The 23818-nt window shown below is 46.0% G+C and overlaps 1 protein-coding gene across 5 annotated transcripts in view; it reads right to left on the bottom strand.

Annotated features, from left to right (window-relative positions):
• The window catches only part of LOC124001246 (lipopolysaccharide-responsive and beige-like anchor protein), a 399363-nt gene that overhangs the window by 23632 nt on the left and 351913 nt on the right, over window positions 1–23818 (bottom strand). For 3 of the 5 annotated variants that reach the window (XM_046307891.1, XM_046307893.1, XM_046307892.1), the window contains 3 exons: window positions 16388–16565; window positions 14022–14087; window positions 7275–7430 (listed from right to left, as the gene is read on the bottom strand). In XM_046307891.1, the coding sequence (XP_046163847.1) occupies window positions 7275–7430; window positions 14022–14087; window positions 16388–16565 (400 nt within the window). Of the gene's footprint in view, window positions 1–537; window positions 633–6491; window positions 6608–7274; window positions 7431–14021; window positions 14088–16387; window positions 16566–23818 lie in introns of those variants that run through there. The other 2 variants (XM_046307895.1, XM_046307894.1) reach the window with 2 other exon arrangements.

Below are 23818 nucleotides of genomic sequence, written 5' to 3'. Positions count from 1 at the left end.
TCCCGGGAAACACACACACCAAATGAGACACGTCACGGTGACCAAACACTATCTGGGTCAGCTTCCCTGGAAACACAATACAATATGAGCCACGTCACCACGTCACGGTGACCAAACACTATCTGGGTCAGCTTCCCTGGAAACACACACACAATATGAGACACGTCACCACGTCACGGTGACCAAACACTATCTGGGTCAGCTTCCCTGGAAACACACACACCATATGAGACACGTCACCACGTCACGGTGACCAAACACTATCTGGGTCAGCTTCCTGGAAACACACACACCATATGAGACACGTCACCACGTCACGGTGACCAAACACTATCTGGGTCAGCTTCCCTGGAAACACACACACCATATGAGACACGTCACCACGTCACGGTGACCAAACACTATCTGGGTCAGCTTCCCTGGAAACACACACACCATATGAGACACGTCACCACGTCACGGTGACCAAACACTATCTGGGTCAGCTTCCCTGGAAACACACACACCATATGAGACACGTCACCACGTCACGGTGACCAAACACTATCTGGGTCAGCTTCCCTGGAAACACACACACCATATGAGACACGTCACCACGTCACGGTGACCAAACACTATCTGGGTCAGCTTCCCTGGAAACACACACACCATATGAGACACGTCACGGTGACCAAACACTATCTGGGTCAGCTTCCCTGGAAACACACACAATACAATATGAGCCACGTCACCACGTCACGGTGACCAAACACTATCTGGGTCAGCTTCCCTGGAAACACACACACAATATGAGCCACGTCACCACGTCACGGTGACCAAACACTATCTGGGTCAGCTTCCCTGGAAACACACACACAATATGAGCCACGTCACCACGTCACGGTGACCAAACACTATCTGGGTCAGCTTCCCTGGACACACACACACACCATATGAGCCACGGCCCTCATTTTTATTCTAGTTATGAAATATTAAAATACAGTAGCAATTTATTTTACTGTACTTGATGTACTGTATTTGGCACATGACATGCAAGCTACACAATTTACAGTAGTATTACAGCAACAACAGTAATGGCAAACATTCTAAAATAACATGTATAAAACTGTAATTAACATAAAATGTCTCAATATTCCATCATATAAACCATCTACTTGCAAACAAATGTGCTGAGCAAAAAAACACACTCTCTGAACCATTAATATACCTGCATGTGTCTGCTGGAATAAAAACACACTCTCTGAAACATTAATATACCTGCATGTGTCTGCTGGAATAAAAACACACTCTCTGAAACATTAATATATCTGCATGTGTCTGCTGGAATAAAAACACACTCTCTGAACCATTAATATACCTGCATGTGTCTGCTGGAATAAAAACACACTCTCTGAAACATTAATATATCTGCATGTGTCTGCTGGAATAAAAACACACTCTCTGAACCATTAATATACCTGCATGTGTCTGCTGGAATAAAAACACACTCTCTGAAACATTAATATATCTGCATGTGTCTGCTGGAATAAAAACACACTCTCTGAACCATTAATATACCTGCATGTGTCTGCTGGAATAAAAACACACTCTCTGAACCATTAATATACCTAGTTGTTGCTTGTGTCTGCTGGAGTAAAAACACACTCTCTGAAACATTAATATACCTAGTTGTTGCTTGTGTCTGCTGGAGTAAAAACATACTCTCTGAAACATTAATATACCTAGTTGTTGCTTGTGTCTGCTGGAGTAAAAACACACTCTCTGAAACATTAATATACCTAGTTGTTGCTTGTGTCTGCTGGAGTAAAAACACACTCTCTGAACCATTAATATACCTAGTTGTTGCTTGTGTCTGCTGGAGTAAAAACACACTCTCTGAACCATTAATATACCTAGTTGTTGCTTGTGCCTGCTGGAGTAAAAACACCCTCTCTGAAACATTAATATACCTAGTTGTTGCTTGTGTCTGCTGGAGTAAAAACACCCTCTCTGAAACATTAATATACCTAGTTGTTGCTTGTGTCTGCTGGAGTAAAAACACACTCTCTGAAACATTAATATACCTAGTTGTTGCTTGTGTCTGCTGGAGTAAAAACACCCTCTCTGAAACATTAATATACCTAGTTGTTGCTTGTGTCTGCTGGAGTAAAAACACCCTCTCTGAAACATTAATATACCTGCATGTGTCTGCTGGAGTAAAAACACACTCTCTGAAACATTAATATACCTAGTTGTTGCATGTGCCTGATGGAGTAAAAACACACTCTCTGAAACATTAATATACCTAGTTGTTGCATGTGTCTGCTGGAGTAAAAACACACTCTCTGAACCATTAATATACCTAGTTGTTGCTTGTGCCTGCTGGAGTAAAAACACCCTCTCTGAAACATTAATATACCTAGTTGTTGCTTGTGTCTGCTGGAGTAAAAACACCCTCTCTGAAACATTAATATACCTAGTTGTTGCTTGTGTCTGCTGGAGTAAAAACACACTCTGAAACATTAATATACCTAGTTGTTGCTTGTGTCTGCTGGAGTAAAAACACCCTCTCTGAAACATTAATATACCTAGTTGTTGCTTGTGTCTGCTGGAGTAAAAACACACTCTCTGAAACATTAATATACCTAGTTGTTGCTTGTGTCTGCTGGAGTAAAAACACCCTCTCTGAAACATTAATATACCTAGTTGTTGCTTGTGTCTGCTGGAGTAAAAACACCCTCTCTGAAACATTAATATACCTGCATGTGTCTGCTGGAGTAAAAACACACTCTCTGAAACATTAATATACCTAGTTGTTGCATGTGCCTGATGGAGTAAAAACACACTCTCTGAAACATTAATATACCTAGTTGTTGCATGTGTCTGCTGGAGTAAAAACACACTCTCTGAACCATTAATATACCTAGTTGTTGCTTGTGTCTGCTGGAGTAAAAACACACTCTCTGAAACATTAATATACCTGCATGTGCCTGCTGTCTTAACTACTGTACACATTCCAGATGAGCTCACAGCCTCACAATGATTTTCAAAGAAGTGTAAATATCTTCTCTTGTTGTTTGTGTGCGTACGTGTGTAATTGCTGTCAGATTGCAGGCCCATAGTAACAGCACCACGGCTGTCGAACAGGCCTTACCCTCGTCATACTGTGACCTCTACAGTCAGTCAGTGAATATTTATCTAGTATTGCAGACACACTTCACTGTTCTGTAACCCAGGGTGCATTTCTGTCTGGGTGTCAGCTTCACTGTCTGTTTCATAATGACCTTTTATCTGGATAAAGAGAAGGATAATTGTAGTGTGTGTGTCCACGTGCGCAATCTGGCTCAGCTTCTTACAGACACAGTTAACCAAGACATCATAGCTATGTAATATTAAACATGTCTGACAGTTCATATATACACTAGAAAATAATTATAGATTCCTAATTATGGATTCATTTCTGCACAGTGCAGGAACTATGCCAAATCTAAGACTTCATTCTAAGTGGGTATGTGGGTAACGTGATGTGGGTGTTACAGGTTTTAAGTATCTAAAAGTATCTAAAACATTCAAATTGATTGTGAAGCTCAACAAAGTCACTTGTAGGCGAAACAATGCTAATATCAGTCCCATGGATGAATGGTATTTGTGCCACAAATGCTAAAACATAAGTATGGATTGGTGTTATACCTTGTCCATAGACGGCTTTCAGGGTAAGGAAACCAATATGTCATTTGGGCGAACTATCCCTTTAAATACACCCCCACCCACTTCAATTTCAGATTACATTCAATCAACAGGGCACTATGAGCAAGGTGGGGAGGGAGGAGAGTGTCGCTGTTTCCAAATCAAGTGTTGTAAATTGATCAAATCAATCCTATTCTTTAACCTGGGAGGCTACGGGGAGCAGGACAGCAGCTGTTGAACGCGTGTAAGATTAAAACCGCGTTTGTGTTCCGGTCGCACACCCCTGAGACAGACACACAATGGTCTCTCTCTTCCCCAACCCTCTTCCCTCCCCCTTTACAGGAGATGGAGAGATAGAGAGCTTCTGCCTTTCAAAATTGAATCAGAGGCCTTTTGTAGATCTCCAGAGTGGTTCTGAATGGGGTTGTAGATGAGAGCCGGGATATATAGAGACTGAGACGGGATATATAGAGACGGAGCCGGGATATATAGAGACGGAGCCGGGATATATAGAGACGGAGCCGGGATATATAGAGACGGAGCCGGGATATATAGAGACTGAGACGGGATATATAGAGACGGAGCCGGGATATATAGAGACGGAGCCGGGATATATAGAGACGGAGCCGGGATATATAGAGACTGAGACGGGATATATAGAGACGGAGCCGGGATATATAGAGACGGAGCCGGGATATATAGAGACGGAGCCGGGATATATAGAGACTGAGACGGGATATATAGAGACGGAGCCGGGATATATAGAGACGGAGCCGGGATATATAAAGACGGAGCCGGGATATATAGAGACGGAGCCGGGATATATAGAGACGGAGCCGGGATATATAGAGATGGAGCTGGGATATATAGAGATGGAGCTGGGGTATATAGAGACGGAGCCGGGATATATAGAGACGGAGCCGGGATATATAGAGATGGAGCTGGGGTATATAGAGATGGAGCTGGGGTATATAGAGACGGAGCCGGGATATATAGAGACGGAGCCGGGATATATAGAGATGGAGCTGGGATATATAGAGATGGAGCTGGGGTATAGAGAGACGGAGCCGGGATATATAGAGACGGAGCCGGGATATATAGAGACGGAGCCGGGATATATAGAGACGGAGCCAGGGTATATAGAGACGGAGCCGGGATATATAGAGATGGAGCTGGGATATACAGAATATATAGAGACGGAGCCGGGATATATAGAGATGGAGCTGGGATATACAGAATATATAGAGACGGAGCTGGGATATACAGAATATATAGAGATGGAGCTGGGATATACAGAATATATAGAGACGGAGCTGGGATATACAGAATATATAGAGACGGAGCTGGGATATACAGAATATATAGAGACGGAGCTGGGATATACAGAATATATAGAGATGGAGCTGGGATATACAGAATATATAGAGACGGAGCTGGGATATACAGAATATATAGAGACGGAGCTGGGATATACAGAATATATAGAGATGGAGCTGGGATATACAGAATATATAGAGATGGAGCTGGGATATACAGAATATATAGAGATGGAGCTGGGATATACAGAATATATAGAGATGGAGCTGGGATATACAGAATATATAGAGATGGAGCTGGGATTTACAGAATATATAGAGACGGAGCTGGGATATACAGAATATATAGAGATGGAGCTGGGATATACAGAATATATAGAGATGGAGCTGGGATATACAGAATATATAGAGATGGAGCTGGGATATACAGAATATATAGAGATGGAGCTGGGATATACAGAATATATAGAGATGGAGCTGGGATATATAGAGATGGAGCTGGGATATACAGAATATATAGAGATGGAGCTGGGATATATAGAGACGGAGCCGGGATATATAGAGACGGAGCCGGGATATATAGAGACGGAGCCGGGATATATAGAGACGGAGCCGGGATATATAGAGACGGAGCCGGGATATATAGAGACGGAGCCGGGATATATAGAGACGGAGCAGGGATATATAGAGACGGAGCCGGGATATATAGAGACGGAGCAGGGATATATAGAGACGGAGCCGGGATATATAGAGACGGAGCCGGGATATATAGAGACGGAGCAGAGATATATAGAGACGGAGCCGGGATATATAGAGACGGAGCCGGGATATATAGAGACGGAGCCGGGATATATAGAGACGGAGCCGGGATATATAGAGACGGAGCAGGGATATATAGAGACGGAGCAGGGATATATAGAGACGGAGCAGGGATATATAGAGACGGAGCAGGGATATATAGAGACGGAGCAGGGATATATAGAGACGGAGCAGGGATATATAGTGACGGAGCCGGGATATATAGAATATATAGAGATGGAGCCGGGATATATAGAGACTGAGCCGAGATATATAGAATATATAGTGATGGAGCCGGGATATATAGAGACGGAGCCGAGATATAGAGAGACCGAGATGTATAGAGACCTACACCTACTATAAAGGCTGTATTTGGGTCAGTACAGTAAACAGGGCTCTAATGGGGCTATACCTACACCTACTATAAAGGCTGTACCTGGGTCAGTACAGTAAACAGGGCTCTAATGGGGCTAAATCAAAATCAAATCAAATCATGAGGCTATACCTACACCTACTATAAAGGCTGTACCTGGGTCAGTACAGTAAACAGGGCTCTAATGGGGCTATACCCACTCCTACTATAAAGGCTGTACCTGGGTCGGTACAGTAAACATGGCTCTAATGGGGCTATACCTACACCTACTATAAAGGCTGTACCTGGGTCAGTACAGTAAACAGGGCTCTAATGGGGCTATACCCACTCCTACTATAAAGGCTGTACCTGGGTCAGTACAGTAAACAGGGCTCTAATGGGGCTATACCCACACCTACTATAAAGGCTGTACCTGATGGATTAGGTGTCTTGTGGAAGGGCCGATGATTAGGGGCTGTGAAATGAATGGTGAAGTTAATAGGACACTGAATGACGCTCTAGAATAAGGGCTGTAATCGGGTCAGGGGAGAATACAGGCCTCTGATGGAACTATATTTGAAAGGCTGTACCTGGGTCAGTTGACTACAGAGCACTCAGAAGGGGTGTATTGCTACATCTGCATTGCTTGCTTTTTGGGGTTTTAGGCTGGGTTTCTGTATAAGCACTTTGTGACATCTGCTGATGTAAAAAGGGCTTTATAAATACATTTCATTTGGAGTCGAGCAAAATACAAAAAGGCTGTTCCTGAGTCAGAGAAACACACAGGGCTCAGATGGAGCTGTGTAGTAAAGGCTGAATCAGTTGAGAACACTGGGCAGTTGAGAACACAGTTGCTCTAGATTCTAGAATAAGTACTGATTCTGAGTCAGTGATATATACACAGTCCTCATATGGATCTATGTTGTAAGGGCTGTACTTTGAGTCAGAGTAGATAATAAGAATCTGTAGGGGCAATAAGTATAAAAACTGTGCCTGGGTCAGATGACTATATCGATGTCTTAATGAACAGATGCATAAGGGTAGTGGAGTGAATAGGACTATGAAGTCACTCTACACTAAAGGTTGTACCTTGGTCAGTTGCCTATATAGAACTCTGTAGAGCAAATTTGTAAAGGCTGTACCTGAGTCAGTGGAATAGACGCGGAAGCTCTTGTCCCAGAAGCCACAGAGCAGGATGAAGCGGTTGTCTGCGGTGATAATGAAACACTGAGAGTGGATGTGAATGCTCTGGTCCAACAGGTCTGTGATCTGACGACGGTGGGTCCCCACGTTACTGGCTGGAGAGGGGAAGGAGAGGAGGAGGGAGGTGGAAGGATGAGGGGGGGGGGGAGAAGGAGGGAGAGAGGGAGGGAGGAAGGGAGAGGGAGGGGGAGAGAGATGGGGAGAGGGATAGAGGGGTAGGGAGAGAGGGAGGGGGATAGGGAGGGAGAGAGATGGGGCGGGAGAGAGGGGTAAGGGAGGAGGGGACAGGGGGAGGTGAGGAAGAGGGAGAGAAATACATAATGAGATGTTGCACAGTAATTCATTAAGTAAAGCATGTAAGTCTGAGGAAAACCGTATTGTATCAAATCTGATTGTTTTCCTTTACAATATCGCCGCGTTAATCGTTTTCACAAAGACATCAGACCATTACTGGAGCTACAAACTACGACATTTGTCACGCATGGCGTTTACGCACGTCCGTCGCCACGGCAGCAGCACCATTTTGATTTGTGAGCGAATACATAAAACATCTAGGACGTGGCGTTTACAAGGGTTTCACATTTTCCACTGGGCCTAAGAGTTTGAGTAACGATGAGCGTGTATATTCTCTCTCTCCCCAGAAGGAGAAGAGACTTCCAATAGCTAAGAAGAGGAGAGGAGCCACGCATAGTCAGGACAACATAAATTAAATCCACTTTGGCCCCTTATCGCGGAGTTGGAGGTGAGTGAGTGAGTGAGTGAGTGAGTGAGTGAGTGAGTGAGTGAGTGAGTGAGTGAGTGAGTGAGTGAGTGAGTGAGTGAGTGAGTGAGTGAGTGAGTGAGTGAGTGAGTGAGTGAGAGAGAGAGAGAGAGAGACAGAGAGAGAGACAGTGAGAGAGACAGTGAGAGAGACAGTGAGAGAGACAGTGAGAGAGACAGTGAGAGAGACAGTGAGAGAGACAGTGAGAGAGACAGTGAGAGAGACAGTGAGAGAGACAGTGAGAGAGACAGTGAGAGAGACAGTGAGAGAGAGAAGACAAAAGAAATAACAGACTAAAACAAAGGCAGAGCCATGTCTGTTTTGGACTGATGCATTTCCTTGGCCTTGCAGACGTAGACATCTCTCATGAAGTGCTTTGTAGTGGGTAGATATTCAGATATTCAGATATGCTGCGACAGTTTCCCGGACAAAGATTATGTCAAATCCTAAATCATGATCAGAATTATCCATTAAAAATATTTTTTAGTCCTGGGCTAGACTTAATCTGTGTCCAGGGAACAAACAGGCACATTAGGTTCAAGACTTCTGTAACTTAATCCTCCCTTTCTCTCAGGCTCTCTTTCTCTCTCTTCTGCTCTAACTCAAGATGAACAGGTGAGGGTCCGGCCCAGGCATCCCTGACAGAGACCAGCGCGCCATATCTGACGAATACTTCAACCAATTATCAACATTTCCCCCCGCCACGGCCGCCCCGCCAGCCAAATACAATTTACTGTGTTTAAACTGAAGCTCCTTGTGGAATGTGAGAAGCATAAATACATAAATGACACGTTAAGAAAATATCCCCTCACCACACGCATGATACATGTGATGTGGAGCGTGTGGGCTGGTGCTGAAAAATGACAAAACAGAGCTGAGCGGAAATCGGGATTTTTGGACACCGATTTGGCATTTTTCTTTTTTTTTACACCTTTATTTAACTACGCAAGTGAGTTAAGAACACTTTCTTATTTTCAGGGGCAGAACAGCAGATTTTTACCTTGTTAGCTCGGTGATTCAATCTTGCAACCTTACAGTTAACTAGTCCAACGCTCTAACCACCTGCCTCTCATTGCACTCCACGAGGAGACTGCCTGTTACGCGAATGCAGTAAGCCAAGGTAAGTTGCTAGCTAGCATTGAACGTATCTTATAAAAAACAATCAATCAATTAATCAATCATAATAACTAGTTAACTACACATGGTTGATGATATTACTCGTTTAGCTAGCGTGTCCTGCGTTGCATGTAATCGATGCGGTGCGCATTCGCGGAAAAAGGACTACCGTTGCTCCAACGTGAACCTAACCATAAACATCAATGCCTTTCTTAAAATCAATACACAGAAGTATGAAGTGCTTTGTAGTATATCTTTTTTTTAAAACTTCATATTTAGCTAAAAGAAATCCAGGTTAGCAGGCAATATTAACCATGTGAAACTGTCCCTTCTCTTGCGTTCATTGCACGCAGAGTCAGGGTATATACGATAATAATAAACTTTTTGTTTTAGAAATGATAGTTTCCGGATTCGACCATATTAATGACCTAAGGTTCATATTTCTGTGTTATTATGTTGTAATTAAATCTATGATTTGATATTTGATAGAGCAGTCTGACTGAACGATGGTAGGTAGCAGCAGGCTCGTAAGAATTCATTCAAACAGCACTTTAGTGTGTTTGCCAGCAGCTCTTCACAGCATTGAGCTGTTTATGACTTCAAGCCTATCAACTCCCGAGATTAGGCTGGTGTAACCGATATGAAATGGCTAGCTAGTTAGCGGGGTGCGCGCTAATAGCGTTTCAAACATCACTCGCTCTGAGACTTGAAGTAGTTGTTCCCCTTGCTCTGCATGGGTAACGCTGCTTCGAGGGTGCTGTTGTCGATGTGTTCCTGGTTCGAGCCCAGGGAGGAGCGAGGAGAGGGACGGAAGCTATACTGTTACACTGGCAATACTAAAGTGCCTATAAGAACATCCAATAGTCAAAGGTTCATGATATACAAATGGTATAGAGAGAATAGTCCTATAAATTCTATATCAACTACAACCTAAAACCTCTTACCTTGGAATATTGAAGTCTCATGTTAAAAGGAACCACCAGTGTTCATGTTCTGAACAAGGAACTGAAACGTTAGCTTTCTTACATGGCACATATTGCACTAACTTTCTTCTCCAACACTTTGTTTTTGCATCATTTAAACAAAATTGAACATGTTTCATTATTTATTTAAGGATAAATAGATTTTTATTGATGTATTATATTAAGATAAAATAAGTGTTCATTCAGTATTGTTGTAATTGTCATTATTACAAGTAAATGCATAAAGATTGTCCGATTAATCGGTATCGGCCTTTTTTGGTCCTCCAATAATCGTTATCGGCGTTGAAAAATCATAATCAGTCGACCTCTAGTACGTAGCTACCTCGATTACCTCGTACCCCTACATATCGACTGGTACTGGTACCCCGTGTATAGAGCCAAGTTATTGTTACTTATTGTGTATTTATTATTACGGGTTTTATTTTTCTATTATTTCTCTATTTTATTTATCTCTGCATTGTTGGGAATGACACGTAAGTAAGAATATCACTGTTAGTCTAGACCTGTTGTATACAAAGCAAATCAAATTAGATTTGATTTGACACACTTTGAGACAACGAGACAGAGAGTGAAGAAAAGGAGAGAGAACGAGACAGAGAGTGAAGAAAAGGAGAGAGAACGAGACAGAGAGTGAAGAAAAGGAGAGAGAACGAGACAGAGAGTGAAGAAAAGGAGAGAGAACGAGACAGAGAGTGAAGAAAAGGAGAGAGAACGAGACAGAGAGTGAAGAAAAGGAGAGAGAACGAGACAGAGAGTGAAGAAAAGGAGAGACAACGAGACAGAGAGTGAAGAAAAGGAGAGACAACGAGACAGAGAGTGAAGAAAAGGAGAGAGAACGAGACAGAGAGTGAAGAAAAGGAGAGAGAACGAGACAGAGAGTGAAGAAAAGGAGAGAGAACGAGACAGCGAGTGAAGAAAAGGAGAGAGAACGAGACAGAGAGTGAAGAAAAGGAGAGAGAACGAGACAGAGAGTGAAGAAAAGGAGAGAGAACGAGACAGCGAGTGAAGAAAAGGAGAGAGAACGAGACAGAGAGTGAAGAAAAGGAGAGAGAACGAGACAGAGAGTGAAGAAAAGGAGAGAGAACGAGACAGAGAGTGAAGAAAAGGAGAGAGAACGAGACAGAGAGTGAAGAAAAGGAGAGAGAACGAGACAGAGAGTGAAGAAAAGGAGAGAGAACGAGACAGAGAGTGAAGAAAAGGAGAGAGAACGAGACAGAGAGTGAAGAAAAGGAGAGAGAACAAGACAGAGTGAAGAAAAAGAGAGAGAACAAGACAGAGTGAAGAAAAGGAGAGAGAACAAGACAGAGAGAAGAAAAGGAGAGAGAACGAGACAGAGAGTGAAGAAAAGGAGAGAGAACGAGACAGAGAGTGAAGAAAAGGAGAGAGAACGAGACAGAGAGTGAAGAAAAGGAGAGAGAACGAGACAGAGAGTGAAGAAAAGGAGAGAGAACGAGACAGAGAGTGAAGAAAAGGAGAGAGAACGAGACAGCGAGTGAAGAAAAGGAGAGAGAAACGAGACAGAGAGTGAAGAAAAGGAGAGAGAACGAGACAGAGAGTGAAGAAAAGGAGAGAGAACGAGACAGAGAGTGAAGAAAAGGAGAGAGAACGAGACAGAGAGTGAAGAAAAGGAGAGAGAACGAGACAGAGAGTGAAGAAAAGGAGAGAGAACGAGACAGAGAGTGAAGAAAAGGAGAGAGAACGAGACAGAGAGTGAAGAAAAGGAGAGAGAACGAGACAGAGAGTGAAGAAAAGGAGAGAGAACGAGACAGAGAGTGAAGAAAAGGAGAGAGAACGAGACAGAGAGTGAAGAAAAGGAGAGAGAACGAGACAGAGAGTGAAGAAAAGGAGAGAGAACGAGACAGCGAGTGAAGAAAAGGAGAGAGAACGAGACAGAGAGTGAAGAAAAGGAGAGAGAACGAGACAGAGAGTGAAGAAAAGGAGAGAGAACGAGACAGAGAGTGAAGAAAAGGAGAGAGAACGAGACAGAGAGTGAAGAAAAGGAGAGAGAACGAGACAGAGAGTGAAGAAAAGGAGAGAGAACGAGACAGAGTGAAGAAAAGGAGAGAGAACGAGACAGAGAGTGAAGAAAAGGAGAGAGAACGAGACAGAGAGTGAAGAAAAGGAGAGAGAACGAGACAGCGAGTGAAGAAAAGGAGAGAGAACGAGACAGAGAGTGAAGAAAAGGAGAGAGAACGAGACAGAGAGTGAAGAAAGGGAGAGAGAACGAGACAGAGAGTGAAGAAAAGGAGAGAGAACGAGACAGAGAGTGAAGAAAAGGAGAGAGAACGAGAGAGTGAAGAAAAGGAGAGAGAACAAGACAGAGTGAAGAAAAAGAGAGAGAACAAGACAGAGAGTGAAGAACAAGAGAGAGAACAAGACAGAGTGAAGAAAAGGAGAGAGAACAAGACAGAGTGAAGAAAAGGAGAGAACATTTGTGAGGTTAAGAGAGCAACCTGAGAGCAACAGAGAGAGGAAGAATGAGAGAAAACAAGAGAGGAGAGAGAACAATAAAGGAGAGAGCGAAAGAGCTCTGTCTCTGACCACTCTCTCCCAGACAGTGTATCCTATACATTACTAGAGCTCTGTCTCTGACCACTCCCAGACAGTGTATCCTATACATCACTAGAGCTCTGTCTCTGACCACTCTCTCCCAGACAGTGTATCCTATACATCACTAGAGCTCTGTCTCTGACCACTCTCTCCCAGACAGTGTATCCTATACATTACTAGAGCTCTGTCTCTGACCACTCTCTCCCAGACAGTGTATCCTATACATCACTAGAGCTCTGTCTCTGACCACTCTCTCCCAGACAGTGTATCCTATACATCACTAGAGCTCTGTCTCTGACCACTCTCTCCCAGACAGTGTATCCTATACATTACTAGAGCTCTGTCTCTGACCACTCTCTCCCAGACAGTGTATCCTACACATTACGAGAGCTCTGTCTCTGACCACTCTCTCCCAGACAGTGTATCCTATACATCACTAGAGCTCTGTCTCTGACCACTCTCTCCCAGACAGTGTATCCTATACATCACTAGAGCTCTGTCTCTGACCACTCTCTCCCAGACAGTGTATCCTATACATTACTAGAGCTCTGTCTCTGACCACTCTCTCCCAGACAGTGTATCCTACACATTACGAGAGCTCTGTCTCTGACCACTCTCTCCCAGACAGTGTATCCTATACATCACTAGAGCTCTGTCTCTGACCACTCTCTCCCAGACAGTGTATCCTATACATCACTAGAGCTCTGTCTCTGACCACTCTCTCCCAGACAGTGTATCCTATACATCACCAACGTTCCGCTGCTCTGCTCGCCTCCTCATCAACAAGTCGTGAGTGATGAGAGGCGCCCATATTGTCCTGACATCCGCCCGCCGCGCATTCTCAATCACACATTATTACCACATTCATATTCATTTATACTGACACAGATCCTTTCCCCCGCTCAAATTAAACCAGAGAGAGAGAGAGAGAGTAAGAAAAACTGTGAGAGAGAGAAAGAGAGAGATGGAGAAAGAGGGATAGAGGAGAGGGGGAGAGGTTGATGATGAAATACCAGTCCAGCCACAGCTCATTGCATTCCAATTTGCATGCAAATGGTTTAGCAGAGGAGAGAGCAGAGTGGAGGATTTATTTCAGGGGGTGAGAGGACGGGGATGGGGGGCTGTTGGTGGGCAGGAGCTGGGAAACAACAGCAAACTACTGGCCAGGGACACTGCCATCACAATGAATCCCAGAGACACACACACAGAGAGACAGACACACACACACGTTTGAGCACACACACGGACATACAAACACACACACACAAGTGGCATACCTATCAGGGGGTCTATTTCCACGGGCAGTTGGTACTGCTGGTCCTGCACAGAGGAGCCTTGATGACCTGCGACAGAAAGAGAGAGGAGAGAGGAGAGAGGAGAGAGGAGAGAGAGAGAGAGAGAGAGAGAGAGAGAGAGAGAGAGAGAGAGAGAGAGAGAGAGAGAGAGAGAGAGAGAGAGAGAGAGAGAGAGATAGAGAGAGATAGAGAGAGATAGAGAGAGAGAGAGATAGAGAGATAGAGAGAGATAGAGAGAGATAGAGAGAGATAGAGAGAGAGATAGAGAGATAGAGAGATAGAGAGAGAGAGAGAGAGAGAGAGAGATAGAGAGAGAGATAGAGAGAGAGAGAGAGAGAGAGAGAGAGAGAGAGATAGAGAGAGATAGAGAGAGATAGAGAGAGATAGAGAGAGATAGAGAGAGATAGAGAGAGATAGAGAGATAGAGAGATAGAGAGATAGAGAGATAGAGAGATAGAGAGATAGAGAGATAGAGAGATAGAGAGAGAGATAGAGAGATAGAGAGATAGAGATAGAGATAGAGAGATAGAGAGATAGAGAGATAGAGAGAGAGAGAGAGAGGGACGAAAAAGAGAGGTGTGGGAGGAAGGAATGAGTGGGATGCAGAAAGAAGGATGGGTTTAATATCAGTGATTTGGCCCTGTGGAGTACTTTGGCTTCTGTTCCATATGGGCGATGCTAAAATGTAATTTGCCACACTCAAAGCCTATTGTCCCCCAGAGTGCTCTACCAAAGAGTCACATTTAGATGTAAAACTGTTTTCTGTGGCTCCAAATAGACTCTGATAATACATAGTAATACATAAACAAGTTCATAAGAGAATATTGTGAATCCTTACATCTGAGCATCCTCTAATACCACAAACAAGTTAAAATAACACTAATATCACAATTCAAGATCTAACCACAAACAATATCACATGAAATCCACTCATCAAAACAAAATGCTCCAAATTCAAGGAGATCTACAATTCTTCATTGTCTTTGAGTTTCATAACGTCAGACTTCATCCCATATCCCCTTCCCTGTTATTCCACAGCAGGGTTGATGTTTAATAAATAAACCGTGAGGAGTGAGGTCTTGATGCATCAAAGAGGAAGGGAAACCTAACGCTGGCAGAGTGCACGTGTCACATTTGATCCTGCCTTTTAGGAGGCCCGCTCAACTGTCTCAGAAATCAACGTCCTGTCCTGGGAAGATGAGAGACAAGCCTATTCGCTGCTCTCGTTGAGATACACAGAGAAATACTGACTGAAGGCCTTTTGATACGATACTGTGTGTTGATAAACGTGTAGTCCTCAACTGTGTGCTCCAAAACTCTCTACTCTGTGTACTGGTCTTTGACGCGATACATGAAATCAGACTTATGATCACAAAATGTACATCCTTGATATCTCATATCCTACATATGAGTTGAATTTCAATTAATTGGTTAAATGTCAATTTCAAGCCATAGGGCGGCGCACAATTGGCCCAGGGTCATCCGAGTTAGGGGAGGGTTTGGCCCGGGGTCATCCGAGTTAGGGGAGGGCTTGGCCCGGGGTCATCCGGGTTAGGGGAGGGTTTGGCCCGGGGTCATCCGGGTTAGGGGAGGGTTTGGCCAGGGTCATCCGGGTTAGGGGAGGGTTTGGCCCAGGGTCATCCGAGTTAGGGGAGGGTTTGGCCCAGGGTCATCCGAGTTAGGGGAGGGTTTGGCCCAGGGTCATCCGAGTTAGGGGAGGGTTTGGCCCAGGGTCATCCGAGTTAGGGGAGGGTTTGGCCCAGGGTCATCCGAGTTAGGGGAGGGTTTGGCCCAGGGTCATCCGAGTTAGGGGAGGGTTTGGCCCAGGGTCATCCGAGTTAGGGGAGGGTTTGGCCCAGGGTCATCCGAGTTAGGGGAGGGTTTGGCCCAGGGTCATCCGAGTTAGGGAGGGTTTGGCCCAGGGTCATCCGAGTTAGGGGAGGGTTTGGCCCAGGGTCATCCGAGTTAGGGGAGGGTTTGGCCCAGGGTCATCCGAGTTAGGGGAGGGTTTGGCCCAGGGTCATCCGAGTTAGGGGAGGGTTTGGCCCAGGGTCATCCGAGTTAGGGGAGGGTTTGGCCCAGGGTCATCCGAGTTAGGGGAGGGTTTGGCCCAGGGTCATCCGAGTTAGGGGAGGGTTTGGCCCAGGGTCATCCGAGTTAGGGGAGGGTTTGGCCCAGGGTCATCCGAGTTCGGGGAGGGTTTGGCCGGGGTACGCCGCCATTGTAAAACAAGAATTTGTTCTTAACTGACTTACCTAGTTAAATAAAGGTTACATTTTCTTTTTATCCTGCTGATCTCTACAAGATAATCCTACTTTAGCCTCCACGTCCTACAATCCCCCTCTTACCGGCCAGGCCGTGCCACTTGTTGACGGCGAAGAGGCGGTTGGCGGTGACGGTGATGATGGCGGGCGCGGCGAGGCCCGGCTGGGTGTTGGCGGCCACGTGGGCCACGGGGGAGTTGCTGGGGAACTTCAGCACCATGATGACATCCTGTTGCATCTGCTCCGTGAACATCAACGGGCTCTGCAGGAGGACATACTGGTGGTGATGGACAGATCAACAGACGGATGGACGGAAGGAGGGAGAGGAGGATGGATAGATCCACAGACGAAGAGCAGGAGCGAGCGAGGGATGGAGCAGTGGAGGAGAAGAGGGAACAGCAGGAGCAGCAGCACGCAGAAAAGAGAGCGAAAGAGAGAGGGGGGAAGGGAGGAGAGGGACAGAGAGAACGTTAGCTGGGAAGCTAGCATGGAGTTGCAGCACTCAGAGGCCAAGCTACAGAAAGGGAAGGAGGCCAGCTGGAGAAAAGCTGAGGTACTAAAAACAGAGTACCATTATTCACATGACAACATCAATTAGAAGTCAGGGCAAGAAAAACAGACACTAGAAAACTATTTATTAAAGGAAAAGTTTGCGTCAATTACTAAGGAAGAACCAACAAGTCTCAGCATTAAAACGGAAGACAAACAAACAAAGACAAAACGTAAGAGGAGAAAAATCCACAAGATTGGTATAGTGTGTGTGTGTGTGTGTGTGTGTGTGTGTGTGTGTGTGTGTGTGTGTGTGTGTGTGTGTGTGTGTGTGTGTGTGTGTGTGTGTGTGTGTGTGTGTGTGTGTGTGTGTGTGTGTGTGTGTGTGAGAGAGAAAAACTCCTCTGTGGAACTCCCCATGTTCATGGTGTTACAGTGCTCCCCCTTAACACTATTAAAAGTCTCTGTAATGCCCATACAGATAGAGGACTCATCTTTGTATCTGCGTTACATTATGGCGTCTGTGATCGGTTATAGCCAACTATGGTGCTCTATCTATCTCTATGGTAATGCATCATCAAATGTGGCACCATTAATACCCTGTTTAGTGAGGGCTGCTGGGTACTGGAGTCCTCCTCAAGTCTGACATTCTACACCATCTGTAATGAATCAAGAGTCTACTAGCAGTTACTTAGACTGAACCTCTAAATATAAGGACTCGTGTACATGCCAGACATTATTTATCTATCTTTTCACAATGAGAAAAGTCAACATTCTTCCTCAAAATTCTCAGACTTTGCTCAGGTCTCTTCGGGAAATTTGCATTAACATGACAATGGTCAGAAGTGAACTTGATACTTTTATCATTGGTAACAATCAGTCGCCACATAAACGGTCAAATAAAAATCCCCTTTTGTATTTATCTTCATATAAGAACTGACATTTGTTCCTGCCAAGCTTCGTCAAGACACTCACTTTAAACCATGTGAGTTCACTTCTACTGATAAGAGTTGTTTTTACTGGCTAGGCTCACACACATTATTCATTCTGCGTCCCAAATGGCACCCTATTCCCTCTACATAGTGCACTCCTTCTGATCAGGGTTCTGGTCAATAAAAGTGCACTCCACATGAAATAGGGTGCCATTTGTTCAGACTGAGGAGTCATTTGCAGGATGCTTGTAGTGAGCTGGGGAACATACTATACATGCTTAATGTCAGAGGCACACGGAGGTAAATCTCTGTTGTTTTAACAGGCTACTAGAATACTCTGACAACGTCATTACTGAACACCAACATGGGGACATGTCAGGACCAGAGTCTGACACCATACTACACTCAGACAGGGAGACATGCCAGGACCAGAGTCTGACACCACACTACACTCAGACAGGGAGACATGCCAGGACCAGAGTCTGACACCACACTACACTCAGACAGGGAGACATGCCAGGACCAGAGTCTGACACCACACTACACTCAGACAGGGGGACATGCCAGGACCAGTCTGACACCACACTACACTCAGACAGGGGGACATGTCAGGACCAGAGTCTGACACCACACTACACTCAGACAGGGGGACATGTCAGGACCAGAGTCTGACACCATACTACACTCAGACAGGGGGACATGTCAGGACCAGAGTCTGACACTACACTCAGACAGGGGGACATGTCAGGACCAGAGTCTGACACCACACTACACTCAGACAGGGGGACATGTCAGGACCAGAGTCTGACACTACACTCAGACAGGGGGACATGTCAGGACCGGAGTCTGACACCACACTACACTCAGACAGGGGGACATGTCAGGACCAGAGTCTGACACCACACTACACTCAGACAGGGAGACATGCCAGGACCAGAGTCTGACACCACACTACACTCAGACAGGGAGACATGCCAGGACCAGAGTCTGACACCACACTACACTCAGACAGGGGGACATGCCAGGACCAGAGTCTGACACCACACTACACTCAGACAGGGGGACATGTCAGGACCAGAGTCTGACACCACACTACACTCAGACAGGGGGACATGTCAGGACCAGAGTCTGACACCATACTACACTCAGACAGGGGGACATGTCAGGACCAGAGTCTGACACCACACTACACTCAGACAGGGGGACATGCCAGGACCAAAGTCTGACACCACACTACACTCAGACAGGGGGACATGCCAGGACCAGAGTCTGACACTACACTCAGACAGGGGGACATGTCAGGACCAGAGTCTGACACCACACTACACTCAGACAGGGGGACATGTCAGGACCAGAGTCTGACACTAGACTCAGACAGGGGGACATGCCAGGACCAGAGTTTGACACTACACTACACTCAGACAGGGGGACATGCCAGGACCGGAGTCTGACACCACACTACACTCAGACAGGGGGACATGTCAGGACCAGAGTCTGACACCACACTACACTCAGACAGGGAGACATGCCAGGACCAGAGTCTGACACCACACTACACTCAGACAGGGGGACATGCCAGGACCAGAGTCTGACACCACACTACACTCAGACAGGGAGACATGCCAGGACCAGAGTCTGACACCACACTACACTCAGACAGGGGGACATGCCAGGACCAGAGTCTGACACCACACTACACTCAGACAGGGGGACATGTCAGGACCAGAGTCTGACACCACACTACACTCAGACAGGGGGACATGTCAGGACCAGAGTCTGACACCATACTACACTCAGACAGGGGGACATGTCAGGACCAGAGTCTGACACCACACTACACTCAGACAGGGGGACATGCCAGGACCAAAGTCTGACACCACACTACACTCAGACAGGGGGACATGCCAGGACCAGAGTCTGACACTACACTCAGACAGGGGGACATGTCAGGACCAGAGTCTGACACCACACTACACTCAGACAGGGGGACATGTCAGGACCAGAGTCTGACACTAGACTCAGACAGGGGGACATGCCAGGACCAGAGTTTGACACTACACTACACTCAGACAGGGGGACATGTCAGGACTGGAGTCTGACACCACACTACACTCAGACAGGGGGACATGTCAGGACCAGAGTCTGACACCACACTACACTCAGACAGGGAGACATGCCAGGACCAGAGTCTGACACCACACTACACTCAGACAGGGAGACATGCCAGGACCAGAGTCTGACACCACACTACACTCAGACAGGGAGACATGCCAGGACCAGAGTCTGACACCACACTACACTCAGACAGGGAGACATGCCAGGACCAGAGTCTGACACCACACTACACTCAGACAGGGAGACATGCCAGGACCAGAGTCTGACACCACACTACACTCAGACAGGGGGACATGCCAGGACCAGAGTCTGACACCACACTACACTCAGCCAGGGGGACATGTCAGGACCAGAGTCTGACACCATACTACACTCAGACAGGGGGACATGCCAGGACCAAAGTCTGACACCACACTACACTCAGACAGGGGGACATGCCAGGACCAGAGTCTGACACTACACTCAGACAGGGGGACATGTCAGGACCAGAGTCTGACACCACACTACACTCAGACAGGGGGACATGTCAGGACCAGAGTCTGACACTAGACTCAGACAGGGGGACATGCCAGGACCAGAGTTTGACACTACACTACACTCAGACAGGGGGACATGTCAGGACTGGAGTCTGACACCACACTACACTCAGACAGGGGGACATGTCAGGACTGGAGTCTGACACCACACTACACTCAGACAGGGGAACATGTCAGGACCAGAGTCTGACACCACACTACACACAGACAGGGGGACATGTCAGGATTCTGACACCACACTACACTCAGACAGGGGGACATGCCAGGACCAGAGTCTGACACCACACTACACTCAGACAGGGGGACATGTCAGGACTGGAGTCTGACACCACACTACACTCAGACAGGGGGAGGGATGGAAAACAAAGGTGGAGGAGGACACAGCAAAGAGAGGTGTAAAGAGATTAATGGGGGTGAGTCAAAGAGATAGAGAAAGAGAGGGAGAGAGAGGAAGAGGGAGTGAGAGAGCGAGAGAGAGCGCAAGGGAAGAGAGAAAGAGAGAGAGCGCAAGGGAAGAGAGAGAGAGAGAGGAGAGAAATTGCAAGTGCAAGTTAAAGAAAGGAGAGAGAGAAGGAAAGAAGTCCCTCATCTGCTGCTGGTGTGAATGGAAAGAGGAAGGCACTGAACATCAGTCTGTCTAGAACACGTCAAACCTGTCCAAACACACCAGGCCCACCTACCACCACCGGAGAGGCCAAACAATTACATACAAGACACCTTTAACCACTTGAAAGGATGGACTCATATGACCTCCTGCTCCAGTACTGAGGTCGAGTTTCCAATGGATTGCCGTACGTACGTGTGTCTCACCACAGGGAATTGAGGCCCTGTTCAACCACCTAGCGTTTATTTGTCTAGGAAAGTGTCTCCCCATTTCTCCCCTCGTTACTCTACTGCTCCCTTCTCATCTCAGCAGCTCTTACTGTACCCTACTATACTGCGCCCTACTGTACTGCGCCCTACTGTACAGCGCACTACTGTACTGCGCCCTACTGTACTGCGCCCCACTGTACTGCACTGCGCCCCACTGTACTGCACTGCGCCCTACTGCACTGCGCCCTACTGTACTGCGCCCTACTGTACTGCGCCCTACTGTACTGCCACCTACTGTACTGCGCCCTACTGTACTGCGCCCTACTGTACTGCACCGTACTGTACTGCACCGTACTGTACTGCACCGTACTGCACCGCACCGTACTGCACCGCACCGTACTGCACCGCACCCTACTGTACTGCACCGCATCCTACTGTACTGCACCCTACTGTACTGCACCCTACTGTAGTGCACCCTACTGTACTGTATTGCACCGTACTGTACTGCACCGTACTGTACCGCACCGTACTGCACCCTACTGTACTCACAGCACCCTACTGTACTGCACCCTACTGTACTACACTGCACCCTACTGTACTGCACTACACTGAACTGCACCCTACTGTACTGCACCCTACTGTACTCACAGCACCCTACTGTACTGCACCCTACTGCACAGCACCCTACATCACAGCACCCTACTGCACAGCACCCTACTGCACAGCACCCCACTGCACAGCACCCCACTGTAAGAGTGGAAGAGTTAAAACTGTTACTAATAGTATACTGTACACCAGGACAGGATAGTCAACTTCTGATTTCATTAAGACATTAGAAGGGGAGGAAACAGAATCAACAGAACATATCTTCAGGTACTGTCCATCGGTGGCTTGCTTTGAGTCAGGACCCTCGTAAGACATCACAGTGAGGGATAAAATTCCATTATACTGGAAAAGATGGGTAAATCTTGTAGTTGGAGTTCAGATCAGAATTAATGGAGGATTGGCCGCTGTGTGTGAAAGTCCAGCACTCGCAGAGAGAGGAAATTAGGAATATATATAAAGTTATTTCTATAGTCATGTGAGACCAAATAGAAATAGAAGTACTGTTTTACGTTACATTTACTCTAATCAGGGAGGGATGGTAGGGGAAAAATATAAAGAAATAAAAAAACTAAATTAGGGGGATTAGAAATTATGCAAACAATTCATTTGATAGATTGTGGGTTCTATCGGCAAATTTTAAAGCTGATCTTCCCTCAAAAAGAGCAAACCTCATCCACCTGGCACTCCAGGCAGGCAAACGCTAACAGTGTTTGAATGAATTCAAGTATCCATAGACACCAAATCCGGAGACACCTAAAACCCCACCTCTTTAAGGAATACCTAAGATAGGATAAAGTAATCCTTCTCACCCCCCCCCCCCTTAAAAGATGTAGATGCACTATTGTAAAGTGGCTGCTCCACTGGATGTCATAAGGTGAACGCACCAATTTGTAAGTCGCTCTGGATAAGAGCGTCTGCTAAATGACTTAAATGTAATGTAAATGTAAGTAGTATTTGCACCCAGATCTGGGGGAAACCCTAGACTCCCAACCTGTGGATGAATATAGCATTATTTGGATATGTGGTGAGGAGCTAATGGGGTGTTTGGTAAACATGGGTGGCATATGGACAGCGCTATGTGTGTGTATGTTTGTGTATGTGTTAGTGTATATGTGTGTGTTTGTGTATATGTGTGTGTTTGTGTGTATGTGTGTGTTTGTGTTTGTGTGTATGTGTGTGTTTGTGTGTATGTGTGTGTTTGTGTGTATGTGTGTGTTTGTGTGTATGTGTGTGTTTGTGTATATGTGTGTGTTTGTGTATGTGTTAGTGTATATGTGTGTGTTTGTGTATGTGTTAGTGTATATGTGTGTGTTTGTGTATGTGTTAGTGTGTATGTGTGTGTTTGTGTATGTGTGTGTGTTTGTGTATGTGTGTGTGTTTGTGTATATGTGTGTGTTTGTGTGTATATGTGTGTTTGTGTGTATATGTGTGTTTGTGTAGATGTGTGTTTGTGTATATGTGTGTTTGTGTATATGTGTGTTTGTGTATATGTGTGTTTGTGTATATGTGTATGTTTGTGTATATGTGTATGTTTGTGTATATATGTGTGTTTGTGTGTATATGTGTATGTTTGTGTATATGTGTGTGTATATGTGTATGTTTGTGTATATGTGTGTGTGTTCCAATGGTCTCCAGCTGTCAGCGCCACAGGGCCACCCCACTAATGGGGGCTCTGGGGGGCTCAAGTCGGCACGTCATCCACAGCCCCCCCCACCTTCACCCGCCTCACCCCCTCTTCCTGCCCCTTAAAAGCCTGTCACCTATGGGCCATTGTTCTCCGCCGGTCCTCCTCCCTCTGGTTCTCCCCTGGTCCCCTCGTCTGTCTGTCTAAAGGTGTAGAGTGGGAGTTTGGCTCAGGACCATGTTTCCACAGTGCTAATCCATTCACCCTCATCCGCTCCCCTACACCCAAAATCACACCTCACCCCTACACCCAAAATTACACCTCACGAGGACGAGAGGAGATGGGTTCAAAATCAGAGCTTACGTTTCCCAGGGTTAGGGTGGAGGGACGATGGGGGGAG

This window comes from Oncorhynchus gorbuscha, linkage group LG17 (genome assembly GCF_021184085.1).
Source record: "Oncorhynchus gorbuscha isolate QuinsamMale2020 ecotype Even-year linkage group LG17, OgorEven_v1.0, whole genome shotgun sequence".
NCBI lineage: Eukaryota > Metazoa > Chordata > Actinopteri > Salmoniformes > Salmonidae > Oncorhynchus > Oncorhynchus gorbuscha.
Note: the sequence above shows the minus strand (reverse complement) of the source record. Positions and strands in the feature narration are given on the sequence as shown.